This window comes from Ipomoea triloba, chromosome 11 (assembly GCF_003576645.1).
Source record: "Ipomoea triloba cultivar NCNSP0323 chromosome 11, ASM357664v1".
Classification (NCBI taxonomy): domain Eukaryota; kingdom Viridiplantae; phylum Streptophyta; class Magnoliopsida; order Solanales; family Convolvulaceae; genus Ipomoea; species Ipomoea triloba.
The window spans coordinates 4,049,706-4,064,898 of NC_044926.1; the positions used below are offsets into that span (position 1 = coordinate 4,049,706).

Here is a 15,193-nt window from a genome sequence, read left to right on the forward strand (position 1 = left end):
CGATTTCTTAGGTAATCTCACATTACCTTATCTTATTCCTAATATTGAGCTTTTGAAATTTTAATCAATCTATCATATTTCGGTTGTCTTATTTACCTACTTCAATTTTAAATCAAACACAGGAATCTAACATTCCCAATTATCTAACATTCCCTAAGGTAATGTAACATTCCCTGAACCAAACGCCCCTTTAATGTATTAAAAAAATGAAAGAAAGAAGCAAATGAAAAGCTTGCCCCCCGTACAAGGGAAATCCGAAAGCCGGCAGGCCATGCAGCAGATGGGCGCCATGTGTATAAAGATTACTGCATTCAGGAAATCTCTTTTCCAAAACAATAACTAATGGGAAATTTTTTATTTTCAACTTTCCCTTTTAATCACTCTGTAGTACTACAAGAAATCATTACCTCGCCAAAGTATCTCCAAACTCATTGGATTATATAAAACCCACCTTCCTCCCTTTCTTTCACTGCTATACTATAATACAGACACACTTCCATCAATCAACCAAAAGCTGCAGAAATCATGTTACCTTCCCTTTGATCATCACTTCTATTCTTCTAGATGTCCACCTAAAACAATCTATAGAGAGAGAGAAGAAGAAGAAGAATGGGCATGTTATGAACAAAACCCAGAGCTTCAGAAGTGGGGGCTTGCATATTTTCTTTACTGTTTTAATTTCTTCTCTCATAATCAGTCAGCATAGATCATAAATGTGGTTTCTTTATATGAAATTGGGTGTTTTTGAACAAGAAAGTTTATGTTTTTTTTGTGCAGGAATAATGGGTAATGTAAGTGGGAAAAGGAATGGGGATGAAGCTGAGAGCTCTGGGGCCAAGAATGTGGAAGAAGAGGAGTATATGGAGTTTGTTCACTCTCCAGGCTCCATGGTTCAATATTCCCCTCTTCATACCCCCAGGGCTTATCAATCACCTTTGATTTTCACTCCGCAGGTCAGCTCCTTACAAAGCTAGCTATAGCATATATATATGTAGGCAGATACTCATCCCGAGATGAAACAAAGCTATTAACTTCTTTGGATTGATCAAGTAGTCGAGTGTAATGTGTTATATATTCATGTGTTTATTATTTTAAAGTCCGAGTTTTTTGGTAAGTACCCTCATCTGTGGGCAGTCATTGGAGGATTATTTGAACCATTACCCATAGGTGAGAAATTGCAGTTGATATTATATATTTACTGGAGTCAATGACAAATAAAAAATCTGGGATTTGGTGATGTAGTTTTCATCTATTTGATAAACTTCCTAGAAAATCCAGAGGAATTCAAGTTTATAGATGCCCTTGTTGGCCTATTAATATTGTGTGTGAAGATGGAGCTGATGGGTTGTGATGTTGTTGCTCATAGCTCAATAGCACCTCTATGGTTCTGGGAGGTCATAGGTTTGAACCCCACTAAGAGCATTGACTCTTTGTGTTTCAATAGGTTGAGAAAGTGACCAAAAAGCTTTATAGGCTGCTCTAACTGGAAGTGAAATTTGTAACCTTGTATTAATCAAGCTAACCACTTGACCAACTTTGTTGTGGTTGTCCCCTGTTTTCCTTTTCATAATTTTAGGTTGAGAAAGTGAACAAAAAGCTTTATAGGCCGCTAGGCTGTTCCAACTGGAAGTGAAATTTGTAACATTGTAGTAACCAAGCTAACAGCTTGACCAACTTGGTTGTGGTTATTCCTATTTTCCTTTTTATAATTTTCTATTTCTCCCAAAAAAAAAAAAAGGTAGGCTGGTAACAGTAGCTACCAAGAGATGAATATGATATGATATTTGCCCACATTGTACATGTGTTGTGTGGGGTTGATGGTGTGTGTTTGGTGCTCTGAAGGAAGACACAAGAAGAGAATTTGGACTTTTTTGGTTCCCATAACTTGGATGGGGACCAATGAGGCTGGCAGAAAGTTAGAAGCCTTGAATACCTGATTTGTAAAACCATCATTTTCCAAAGTGAAACTAATTTAGTCATCATCTTATGGAAAAAGGAAAACAATTTAATTTCTGAATGTTCCTGCTGATCATATGAAAGCAACTTATTCTAATTTGTGTGGAAATGATATGTTTATGAGGTCCCTAATGAAATGATACAGAACCAAAGCAATGCTGCAATGAATGAAAACACAACAGCAGAGTATGGGGAGATAGAAATGCCTTTTGGGAATGGGATACCGACAATGATCACATGGAGGCAGGGTGGAAATGAGGTTGCTGTTGAGGGATCATGGGATGACTGGCAAACAAGGTAAGATCAGTTTTGTGTTTTGTCCTTAGCTCTTTGCCTTTTCTTGTTGGTTAAGTTGTTGTCCATTATGTAACAAATGCTTTGGTTTATGGCCTAATTTGTCTAACAATTGGTTCCAAGCAGAGACTACTTGCAAAGAACAGACAAGGATTTCAGTGTGATGAAGATGTTGCCATCTGGGATTTACCATTTCAGATTCATTGTTGATGGGGAATGGAGGTATGCTCCAGATTTCCCACACGAGTGTGATGATATGGGGCGTGTCTTCAATGTGTTGGACTTGAAGGTATTGCCTTGTGGACCTCTTTTTCTTATTGAATGGGCCAATGTAACTCAATTATGGGCTAAAACCATACTAAAAGATTTAATCTAATCAATTAGTTAGTCTAATTCAAACTTGTTCAGTACATTTTTAGTTTATCCAGTTTTCTGTAGTAAATTAATCTGTGGAACCAGGTTCACCTTGGACCTACGTCCAAAATACACAATTTACATATTGAATGCTCACAAATAAATGTTCATATTTCATACTGAATGTTCACATGTGAACATTCAGTATATAAATTGTGATGGGTCCACCTCGAATAAATGGTATAACTATTGATTTTCTATGGCATTGATAGGGTCCAAACCTTTTGTTTTAAGAGAGGATCCAATCGAACCCATCCAATTGAGGTCAACCGCTTAGATTAAAAAATGGTCTGATTGTCCACTTGAAGGGAAGTATTTAGAGTCCCACCTTGAAAAATAAGAGAGATATAGACTTATAAAGTCATGAATTAAACTAACTAATTGATTGAATTCAGTCTATTAATCAGATTTGGCCCAGTTGAACAACATGCACAAGAAGGTGTACCTTTTCTTTGGATGTTCATCTTTTCCCCCTTTTAGTTACATAAAACTTGTAACTGTATGCCATAGGAACTTGGGATATGACCATAGCTTAGTAGAGAAGTTGCTTATTAGCTTTATGGTGATTGATCATTGTTACTTCACAGGATGTTATTCCTGAGGTTCTAAACAACATCTGTTGGCCCAAATCGCCACCTTCCCCTGCATCAAGCTACAATTCTGCACCTTTTAGCTATGGCGATTTCAACGAAAAGCTACCCGATTTGCCTCCTCTCTTGCAACAAACGCCACTAAACCGGACATCTTTATCCCGGGATAGTGTGGAGACACTACAGAAGCCATTGCCTGCAGTTTTGGAGCATCTTTATTTCCAGAAAGGGCATGCTGGACAGTCCATGGTGGCACTAAGTTCAACCCACAGGTTTCGATCCAAATATGTTTCTCTGGTGCTTTTCAAATCCTTAAAAGACCTTAAAAGGTGAACAAATTAATGAATGGTGTTGGATCAGTAGTTAAGGCAAATAAGGCTCAATGGATGGGGAATTCCAATTTTTGCTCATGATATGATTGTTTGATATGTGACATTGCAACCTGCTGGTGTATGATATTGTATATCCTTAAGCCAATTTGACTAGTTTTTAATATCATACTTTTCTAATATAACCTTTGAAAGTCTGAAGTTGATAGTATTCTCCTGTAAATTCTTGCATATATATATGTGTGTGTAGACATTGGAATAGCAGCATTCATCTTCTGAGCTCTACAGTTCTGCAAAATTTTCACCTTACTGCATTATATTTAGTTATTGGATATTAGGGATGATCTAGCATGCTAGCCAAACAACTATTAGCTTGGGTCTCTGCACCTAATACTTCCTTGATCACTCTCTCGCTGTCTCTGCATACCTCAGTTGGTTGACTGATTTAAATTAAAGTAAGGCCGATAGCCTACTTCGCTAAGAATTATAGTGTGCGGGTTCGAATACTACCGATGGGGACGGTGGGACCCTTGGATCTGTTGTGTCTTTGAGGCATCATTGGTGTCTCTGCAGCACACCTCAGCTGGTTGACTAATTTAAAGTAAGGTTGATAGCCTGTTTCGCTAAGAATTATAGTGTACGGGTTCAAATACTACTGATCGGGAGGGTGGGACCCTTGGATCTGTTGTGTCTTTGAGGCACCATAGGTGTCTCTGTGACGCACATCAATTAGTTAACTGATTTAAAGTAAGGTTGATAGCCTGTTTTGCTAAGAACTATAGTGTGCTGGTTCGAATTTTACTGATCGGGAGGATGGGACCCTTGGATTTGTAGTGTCTTTGAGGCATCATTAGTGGTGAATGATGGGGTGGAACATGTTGAATTCTCTTCACAGAGCAGGACCATTTCATTCATCCAAAATGCATAATTCCCATTTTGGAGAAAGCTGAAATATGGACTCTTCATTCATCAAACTGGATGCAACGCAGAAGAGTGCATGGGATAATGAGAATTCTGAATCCAGAAGACTATAAGAAAATTTGAAAAACCAAGCAACACTGGGGGAAATTATGAATTCTTGAATACAGGTGAAGACTGAAATTAAACATGTCAAAACAAGTCGCAACCAAGAACTTAACACCTATATTAACAAAAATACAGAGTAATAAACTATGCTTTACTTCTTGCTAGATGCATGAAACTAATATAGTCGAGTTCCGATTGAGTCTTATTCGAGAGTAACTATCACAAAGACATTATTACATACAAATATATGGATTCGGACTCCCGAGATTTGGCCTAAAGAAGGTTTTGATTCTTATCAAGAAAATGGGACTTAATCTTGTCAACCTTGTATGGGACTTAATTGGTTAGGTTTGAATTATGTTCAAGTTCATAAGCCAATCTTGCCATTCCTAAAACTGGAATGGCGGTAGGCTTGAGTTGATTGTAGTTAAATTCTAGACATCCAATCAAGTTCAAATTAAACATGCATCATATCATTGTGTTTTCAACAAGTCCATCACATCTTACCGTGATTGATTTTTCATTACTAGGATCGGTGGTGTATTGCTTCCCATTAGGTAAGCTATTGTAATACTTAGAACTCTCTTTTTTGAGTGATGAAAAATACACACCGTCAAGATCTCATAAAATATGCTCGAGCAAAAGGGTATTAACAAATTCACGTACAATCAAGCTAGACTCTATGCAACGATCTCGACGAATAAGATATTGATAATAATTGAACTCGTGATCTTTAAGTACGAGAGTTTATTTAGATTTGTTTAAACGGGCTTAATTCACCTCTCTGCTCTTGTTGTGCCACCTAATGACTAGAGGCTAGTCCCGCATGCTAAATAGTGAGCTTTAGCGGGGTGGGCTTGTCGGGCAAACATTTTCTAGGCTCGCTCACCAAATGGTTTACTTTGGCAGGGCCCACTTCACTCCATCAGTTCGCTTTCATTGTACCATCTCCATTAGGATTTGTGACTTAGATTATTAATTAACAAATAGTATAATGAAAATCGTTAATGGAGATCAACTAAGAAAATAATAAGTATTCAATAAACAAAATCATATCAAATTGAATTCTATATGTTGTTAGAAAATTCACATGCAAGTAGTCATTTTGAGTAGGATTCTTCATTGATTTAGATTGTGTCAAAGGAGATGAATTTTATTATATATTTAAACACTCAAGAAAAATAACAAGTAAATGAGAAATTTATTTTCAAAGTGTAGAAAAGGTTTTTTAGGAGTCTTTAATTTTACATTGAAAGTGAGTTTTCAAATGACACATTTGAGAATTGAAAGAGGGAAAGAAGAAGAGGAAGAAGAATGATACCATAATAGGCAAGAAATGTTGAAGAATTGAAACGAAACCAAGAGTTAGAAAACCAAAATTGTTAGGGGATATTACTCGAAATTGCATCATCTTTGAAAAGTAAGACCACCCAATTGCAAATAGGAACCCACCCAGTTGTGGCCCACCGGATTCCTAGCATGTCAACCAACTCAATAACTACAAAAGCTATAAATAGACCAAAGTACAAATCAGAGAATCCATGAACCCAACTGATGCCGTGTCATGAATTTTAAAACCACATGCAAAAAAAAAAAAAAAAAAAAAAGACCGCCGTGCTCCGCCGTCGTAGCCGCTCATCTCCCTCAGGCGGGAAAGCCCATAACCCTTCTTTTTAGGGATATATTATTTGTAAGTTTTAATTTGTTAACTTTTTATTTTGATCACTTAGGTTTTTCATACTCGGCAAATTATATCAGAAACTTTCGCCCGGTTACTCGAAGCAATTTGATATTGATTTGGAGACTACTTGAGCTACCTCAATAAGGCAGTTCAAAAAATTTACAATGCTAAAACTCGATCTGTTGTTCTAATTTTGTGTTTGATTTGTTTAACGAAACTTAATTGAAGTTATTTATAAATTAATTTTTTATAATATTAAATTTAGTATTAGTACGTAAAATTTATATATTTAGACATTACATTACAAGTATTATTAAACGCAAAGAATTAAATTTAATAATAAGAAGAAAATACTAAACAAAATAAGCTAAGAATGAATAGTTAGTTTGACTAATGAAATAATGAATATTTGCCAAAAGTCCTTGTGGTCAAGTGGCACCCGGTGTAACAGAGTCAGTAGTACTAAAAAAATGACTAAAATAAGACAAAATAAGTATTATGAGGGGAGAAAATACTTTTTCAAAATATAAAGTGCAATCATATATGATATTATAATCGATAATATTGTAATTTTTTTTCAAAATTATATATCCTTTTCACAAGAATTGGAGTGACAAAAACAATTAAACGAGTTAATCTAAATGTTATTTGAGATCATTATATTAAAATATAGAAAGTAAAAATGCTACTACTTATAAATAGAACTCTACTTTCTATAATGGGGACAATTATAATGTCAACAATGATTATACATACTCCTAGCAGCTACTTAGCTAGTTCTTAAGACCCGTGATAATTTGCACAAAAAAAAAAGTTTGAAGTATTATAAATGAGATTATTTTAACATACCAAGTGATGAAATCATATAACTTTGGTTAGGTGACAAGTAAAGCACGCAACTACTAATCGAAAAGAAATTTTTTTTTTAATACAACTGACCGTATTACATTGTATTATATGTTCATATTATAATTTCTCAACGTGTTGAAGCACAAAGAGTTAATAAACAATACTAACCATATCAATAAAGATAGTCGTGTTCAGATTCTTACAAAGACAATCGTAGGCCTACGGTCTTTGTATAGAGGAATGTGTGACTTGGTAGCTATATACCTAACCAAACAATACTAGTTAGTCACGTTGTATCAGTCCGTTCTCCTATCTATCATTTAAAGAAGATAGGAGACGAGACCGTACAAAGAATCAATATCGCTTTCACTGACAATCAAATTCGCCTCTTCTATATGAAAGTGCAAACGGGACTACTAGACAATAAAGTTTTGGCAATAAAATATGTATAATATTACTCAAAACTTTAAAACCAACCACATCAACTAATACCCTATATTCTCTCTCCCTCAAATCTGTGTCTATATATATATATATATATATATGAAAGATGTATCCGTTATCATCACCTTTAATTTCGATATATGTATGTATATGTATATATAACTACTACTACAACAACTGCTTAGTATCTTGAAACACTAAAAAATTTTACTTTGGGGCTTTTTCTGTGTCTCTATCTCTCCTCCGGTACCTCTCCATCCAACCATTTTTAATTGCTTGTTTGTTTAACCTGTGACTTGAGCAAAACCCCCCCCCCCCCCCTTCGTTTTCCACACTATTCTTCCATTCCATTCGATCCTCTTCCTATAATTGTTTACGTATACCAAAAACATGTCTTCTTCTTCTCCTTCTCCTTCTCCTTCTTCCACCAATTCTTCGTCCCCCGAGCCCGTGGAAGGCCGGGAGGGAAGCGCTGGCGGCGTGCGTTTTGAAGCCCCCACGTCATCCTCCTCCCGCAGCCGCCGCCGCGGCGGAAACGGCGTCTGGCCGGAGCCGTTCGTGGAATCCCTCGCCTACCAAGTCGCCATTGACGCCGCTTCCAACAATGGCCGCTTAGCCGCTGCGCCCGCACTCGCCAGCCTCTTCCAGGTGCGCCTATACATACATACATACATATATATATATGACATTACATACAACTCTAAAGTACATGTTTGTTATTATCGTATGTGTGGGATGGTGTTTGGATCATATATTTTTTTTTAAGGTATGGAGAGTGTGTGTGTTTTTTTGGAATTACGAGGGAAACTCGCAACTTTGTTACCATAATTGGTAAATAAATCAGTCTAAGTTACACATAACCAAGAAGGCCAATAGGGAGTTTAACTTGTAGTGTTGTTGTTACTAAATCTAACTAACTTGACTGAGGTTGTCTGTGTAAGAGTGTACTTGTAGTGGTTATGGGAATAATTGTTTTGTGGTTTTTGCCTTCAAAAATGGGGAAGAATGATGGGAAGGCTTAAGACCATAATTGGTATAATGCTAGAGAGATCATACAGCTAATGATTCTGCTAGGAATTAGTTTGAGTGCGTATCTTTGACCAAATCAGCATGTAACCAAAACTTATGACCTTAAACTTTGCTCTATATATAGCTCCTAACCTTTAAAACAAACCAAGAAAGTTAATCAATCCTAAATCCCTTCAAACCCTGGTTGGGTTTAGTACTGTGTGTGTGGTTTCTTAGGTTAGAAAAAAGGAATTGAACTAACATTAATATTTTGGAGGAAGGTGCTAGGTGGGCAGTATAGTACTTTTTGACATATGATCAGACCAGGGCTTCTCATAAATGATTACTGCAATTCTTCTCACATATTATGGCTGTAGAAGGAAATGTGCAGTGGGCACCTTTTATTCTCACAATTTTTTTTGGTATGAGGATGGATCTATCTCAAGACCCCAAAAAGGGGTTTTTTGATTTTTGCCATTTCTCCCTCTCCCTCTCAAAACAGCCCTAGAATGAATGAACCAGAATCCAATTCTAGCTTGACCCACTTTTTTTGGCTCAACTTTCGGATTCCATCTGGTCTACACCATTGGGATAATGTTGCTTTTTCACCTTCTCATCTGATAATATATTTACTCCAAACATGGCTGAAAGGGACCGCTGAGGCCTCCTTTTTTATGGCTAACAGAATGTGTAATTAGTTAGAGATTTGGGAACTGGGAAACCACCCCCACCCCCTCCTTTCTTTGGATAACCCGCAGTCACTACCGAAATATATTCACTGGGTAAATTCTAACTTATGACTCAAATTGACTATGAATGTAATTCATATTAGTCATAGTTGACCAGCTCAAATCAAGACGTCTATTCTCGTATCTCGTTGAGGATCAAACTTGTAACTTACAGTTACAAGTCAACAACCTGAGTAAATGGGTAACGAAATTCTTTCAAGTTTTTGGTGAGAAAACAATATATAAAAGAACAACCTTGATACATGGTCAAGAGGTATGTATTGTCCAATGGGCAATTATGGGTACAACTTTGTATTGGTAGGTGGGAACTTAAGTTTGCGGCGAAAAGACAGTAAAGACATCACTCTTTTGTGGTGCTATAGTACCACTCAAGATTTTAAACACCTTTGCTTAAGATTCTCCTTAATGCTAATTTTTGACTTGTTCCCTCCTTCCCTTCGATCTTGATGAAACAATGCTGCCCTGCCCCTTCTTTAATTTGCAGTAGTGACTATACATATACATGTATGTATGCATTCATGCATGCATGCATGCATGATGGCATGTAATTAATGTACTAGAATCTAATATCTGTATGTTAACCACTGTTGGATTATCCTTAACCAATGAAACCAAGTTAGGTTTAGCTGTTAACTAGCTAGGTTTCTTGGCCCTAGCTTTCTACATTAGGGAAATGTATGTGAGAAACTTTGCTCAAAATCATATTGGTTTTTGTAGCTCAGCAAAAATAAGCTTAGGCATGTCAACACCCCAAAAGTTGAAAAAAAATATCTTAAATTTTTGTTCACATTTAAGGTGGTAAAAAATGATGGATAGAAAACGCGAAATTTTCAACTGTGTCATCCTTATAAAAAAAAATTGTTGGGCAACTAGTTGTAGTTTGAAAAGTTGTAAAAGATTAATATTTTTGTTTAATTTTTAAGATGGTTGATAAAAACATTATTGGGCAACCAACGGTAGCTCAAAAAGATTTTAAAACCCTAAAATTTTTAGTTCCTCGTTGAAAATATTACACTAAAAAAGTTACATTTTTAAAATCCCTTTGTCACTACACATTAAGGAACCATTCTACATTAGGTAAGAAAGCCCAACATTAAATTGACAAATAAAAAAACATTATTGGGCAACTAATGAAAACCCTAAAAAATCCTTTTAAAACCCTTAAACTTTTATCCTTGATTAAGAAAATTCTACCAAAAAAGGTAGATTTCTAACCACATTTTGTCACTACTCATTTTGGGAACCATTCTAGTCTCCATTAAGAAAGAAAACTTGGGAAGTTAGTTTGGTCAAAACCCAAAAAAATTGAAATGGTGAGAGTACATGTACCCTAGAGGAAGCAGGCAGGCAGATGGTGGCAAGCACAGTAATAGTATCAGAAGTAGGAGTTGATGGAAGGAAAGGAAAGAGGTGAAAGGGTCAAACCAAATAGCTATTAGCAATGCAAGTTGAGAGAGAAAGAAAGAAAGAAAGAGTGAAGATTCGTTTCTGCAAGCTTTAAAAGGAGACAGGCCTTTAATTTGGCCACCTTTTCTTGGAAATGAAAGAATGGGAGATGTAGTAATCTCTCTTCTCGATCCATTCGATAAAAAAAACAAAAAGGGAAAAAAGAACTTTTTTTTTATTAATAAAAACAAACAATCAAAACGTTGCAATCCGATGTTTTGTTTACGTTGGTGATGCTGTGTCGCCCAGATGGCTTTGCAGTGTAGTAGTCTACTCCTGCGACTACTAGATTTGCAGATTCTGCATACTGATGCCAATGCCATGCACTATCTGTGTGGTCCACAACCACTTTTGTCTTATACTTGCATAAAATACCATTTTTATCTCGATCTTTACTGGTGTCAATAGTATACAATATAATGGTATCCAGATACCTAATTGTATTAAAAAAAAAAGATGTATAATTGACACAAAAAGTAGAAAAATAATTTTACAAATGTCAAAAGTGGTCAAAAATCACCGATTTTCATTCACTTTTTTGGCTTACAAAAGGTCGTTCCTTCACCTGTCTTAAGGACGATAGTACCTTTGATTTATAGAAAAACCCATAGTTGTTACCTAATGGTGCGTTTTAGGTAAAGTTACCTTATGATCCTAACTGACAAAACATCACAAAGAAGTAAATTTAGCTTAAGTTGTTTATAGTTGATCGATTCAAACCAATAAGACTAATAAACAACTCTTAGGGTTGAACTTATAATCTTATAGTTACCAAATGAACTTGGTCGGGTTGCTTCTATAGTAGATTGACAATAGTACATATGGTTATATCTAATATTATCAATATTTACAGTAATCGAGACACTAAAGAATTTTTTAATTGTTATATTGCAAGAGGGCTTAAAGAATTGTGAAAGAGATTAGAGTTTCATGCATGCAGATCAGAGTAGCATAGGAAACACAGATCACAGATGGGGAGTGTATAATATTATAATTTGTCTTTACAGTTTTCACCCCCTTAGCTTTTTCCCAAGTGAGAAATCTTCCAATCTCCTAAAAAAGTGAGATTATTTTGTCCCTTCCCTATATCTTGGAGTACTTAAATCTTTGATCAAAAGAATATACTCCTCCCTACTTTTTCCCACACTACATCTCTCTTTATCTTCTTTTCCAGCTTCCCTTTACAACCAACCCACGTTGGTGCATGCGATGGATGATATATATATGAAGCCATGCATTCTAGCTTTCTGCCTGCATGGATATTATCATATTTGTATTTGCTAAACAACATTGTACTATTATATTCATCATCGTATCAGACCATTATTTTATTTCATGTGCTTGTGCATGTCACACTACTCGACATTAGGAAGTTTTCATTTAGTAAAAGCGGTTAAAACTTTAAGATTTTGTGACGAAAATTATATTTCTAATCACTTTGAGACTACAAAAAAAAATATTTTTTATTATTATGGATCACCTTTTGACCTACTTCTGCTTTATAGGAAATGATAGTTGATAATTAGTGATTTTCTAGTCATTTTTTTGAATTATTTGTGAATGTCCCACCGATGAAAAATTAGGAATTTTCAATCACTGGAATCGGATATTTGGGAATTCTGATTAGAAATACGAATAAGGAATTTTTCGTGATTGGAAATGATTAGAAACTTAAGATTTCCAAGTGTAAATCACAATTTCTAACCACTTTGAGAATTTGGAAAAAGATCTTTTTGCTATTATGGTTCACCTTTTGACCTATTTTTAGGTGGTTGGAAAGAGTGGTTGATATTAGAAGGTCATTTTCGATCACCTTGTGGATGTTACATTGCTGAAAAATTAAGAATTTGAGTCATTGGAAATTGGAAATTTAGGGTTTGTTATTAGAAATATGAGTATGAAATTTTTGTTACTGGAAAATGATTAGAAACATAAGATTTTTTTTTAATGGAAAATCATAATTTCTACAGCTTTAAGGTTTGAAAATTAAAGATTTTTGTTAGTGTAAGTGATTTAATGACTTTCTCAGTTTGAGACAGATAGCTATAGGCAACTTAGACTAGATTATCTCTTTATGATACTTTGTGGACTAATGTCATAAGTCTGTTTCATCCTTATCGCACCTTCAAATAGTGGGTACATATGTACTTTCTCATAAATTAAAGGGTCTAAAAATTTCTTTAATTTGTTGCTATCATCTCATTTTTAAAATAAATCTTATGGGAGATGGGATAAGTAAGATTCAACGATATAGCTATATTTGTATATTAGTGTAGGGGATACACACATTGGTAGGCGTGGACTAAAGATGTATATATGAAATGGCTGAGGGGAGTAGTACACACGGCAGCTAGTATGGTACAGTGTTATTGGTGCACGCGTATGGGGGATTGTATGTACTTCTACACAGCTTATCATGAGTTGAAACATTACAGAAGGGAAAATGTCAGTGTTCAATTTGGATCACCTGCAGTTTTACATAGTATAGTATGGTAGGATCTATAACGATGATGAAGGAGAAGAAAGAAGAAGAAAAGGACGTTGTTGTTGTTGTTGTACCCATGCATGCAGGGTTGTACATACCTACCTACAAAGTCTATGCTCCTCTCTCTCTCTAGGACAGCTCGAATTTATTTGCTTTGGTCTCCCCAAAACTGTCATTGCATTAATGGGTTTTATTTTTGATAAACTGTGGTTTGGTACGTCAGGTCCATATGGAGATTGCAGTCCATAGTTTTGTATAATAATCAAGTAACATTTTTCCCGAAGTTAATGGAATTGCATGCTGGCTAATAGAGTAATAGTGTGGGATTTTTTACAATAATGTTTTTTTTTTATTTTAAATTCAACTGACGCTAATACATTTTAGTATCTGTTCATCTATACCTTTCATATTAAAGAGTCACTGCATGTCATTTGAGCACAAGGTGCTTGGCTGACTGTTAGAATAATGTTAATTTCAAGTGATTTATGGTTTGATTATTATTATTTTTTAAGAAAATTTTTAAGTTTGAGTCTCTTTGTTATTTGTTAATGGTGGGATATGATATGATATGATTGCAGGTTTGTTCAACGTGGCAAGCGGTGTCACGCTCCGATCTGCTGTGGGTGAACTTGACGGGGCGGATTTGGAACCGCCGCCACCTCATCCGCAACACGTGGAGGGATGAGTTCATGTTTTGGCATCAGACGGCGAACAACTTTCGTCGGGGGAGGTACGTGTATCGCACGCTCCATTTCGCGCCGCCGAATGATGACAACAACGACGGGCTGTCGTGCCGCCGACTCGCGCTGTCCGATCACCACCTGGCGGCGGGGTTTTCGGACGGGACGGTGCGGTTGTTTTATATCCCGACTAGGCTTCACCTCTCCACGTTCCGCCCTCACCATCGCGACCGCCTCGGCCGGTACTCCAGCGCGGTGTCGGGGATCATTTTGACGGACGCCCAGCTCGTGTTTGCTTCGCTGGACGGCGATATTCATGTGGTTGTCATCGGAGATGCCGCGCCGCCGCGCCGGGCGCACCTTGGGGACGTGGTGAACGACGGCGCTTTGGTTGATTTCACCGGTAGTGACCGGTGGTGGGTTGGTCTATATGCAGGTACATTAATGGTGTTAATTTTAAAATTTTATGAATAATTCTTTTTAAGTTTTTATGGGGTCAATTTTAAGATTTTATTAATAATTCTTTGAAGCTCTTTTTGATGGGGTTAATTTTAAAATTTTATGAAATTAGTTATAAGGTTAGATTAATTTTCGCGTTTTCAGGTGTTCCAGGGCGGGCATTTCACATATGGAACAGCGAAACAGAAGAGCTAGTTTTCGTGGGGGGAACTCTGACCGATCCAGAAGCGGTAATGGGATGGCACCTACTCACTGAGTTAACCGAGCTGGTCGGCCGAGTCAGGGTGACGGGGCTAGAAACGGCGGTGGCGTGCACCGGCATGCGTCTAATCGTCTTCGACCTGCAAAATCAGGGCTTTATAATCGGGGAAGAAGACCAGTTCCAGTTCGGGCTGACGGTCGGCGCGTTCGACGCGCGCGGCGACTCGTTCCTGATCATGGACAACCGCGGCGCGGCGAGCGTGCGCCGCGCGGAGGACCTGGCGCAGCGCGGCTGGTTTAATGTCGGTGGCGCGGCCCAGGGCGGCGTTATGGGGTGCATGAACGGCGGCTTCGCGATCGTGTTCGCCGGGTCTAGGGTTAGGGTTTGGGAGATCGAGCGAGGAGACGGCGTTTATCTGCGAAGCTTGAGGGAGAGAAACTTGGATATAAACGCCATGGTCGCCGACGAGCGCCACGTGGCGGCTTGTTCTAGCGACGCCACGATTCATTTGTGGGACTTCGGCGGTGGTCCCCACTAGAACGAACAAAATTAAAAAACAAAAAAAAAAAAAAAAAAAAACC

The 15,193-nt window shown here is 37.1% G+C and overlaps 2 protein-coding genes across 2 annotated transcripts; both read left to right on the plus strand.

Annotated features, from left to right (window-relative positions):
* The first annotated feature begins 344 nt into the window (after positions 1-344).
* On the plus strand, positions 345-3,794 carry LOC115997255 (SNF1-related protein kinase regulatory subunit beta-2-like). The gene is made up of 5 exons (XM_031236772.1): positions 345-645; positions 778-953; positions 2,102-2,253; positions 2,377-2,539; positions 3,252-3,794. The coding sequence occupies exons 1-5, from the start codon at positions 621-623 to the stop codon at positions 3,585-3,587; spliced, it is 852 nt and encodes a 283-aa protein (XP_031092632.1). The 5' UTR covers positions 345-620; the 3' UTR covers positions 3,588-3,794.
* A 4,179-nt stretch (positions 3,795-7,973) lies between these two features.
* Positions 7,974-15,150, plus strand: LOC115996999 (transcriptional regulator STERILE APETALA-like). Its single transcript, XM_031236441.1, has 3 exons — positions 7,974-8,231; positions 13,850-14,387; positions 14,555-15,150. The coding sequence occupies exons 1-3, from the start codon at positions 7,974-7,976 to the stop codon at positions 15,148-15,150; spliced, it is 1,392 nt and encodes a 463-aa protein (XP_031092301.1).
* Positions 15,151-15,193: the final 43 nt, after the last annotated feature.

Bases quoted from the DNA above. Each gene is read 5' to 3' on its own strand.
- LOC115997255 (XM_031236772.1), top strand. From the start codon at position 621: ATGAACAAAACCCAGAGCTTCAGAA. The intron at 954-2,101 runs GTCAGCTCCTTA...GAAATGATACAG, and splicing joins CTTTGATTTTCACTCCGCAG to AACCAAAGCAATGCTGCAAT. The intron at 2,540-3,251 runs GTATTGCCTTGT...GTTACTTCACAG, and splicing joins TCAATGTGTTGGACTTGAAG to GATGTTATTCCTGAGGTTCT.
- LOC115996999 (XM_031236441.1), top strand. From the start codon at position 7,974: ATGTCTTCTTCTTCTCCTTCTCCTTCTCCTTCTTCCACCAATTCTTCG. The intron at 8,232-13,849 runs GTGCGCCTATAC...ATATGATTGCAG, and splicing joins CACTCGCCAGCCTCTTCCAG to GTTTGTTCAACGTGGCAAGC. The intron at 14,388-14,554 runs GTACATTAATGG...TCGCGTTTTCAG, and splicing joins GTGGGTTGGTCTATATGCAG to GTGTTCCAGGGCGGGCATTT.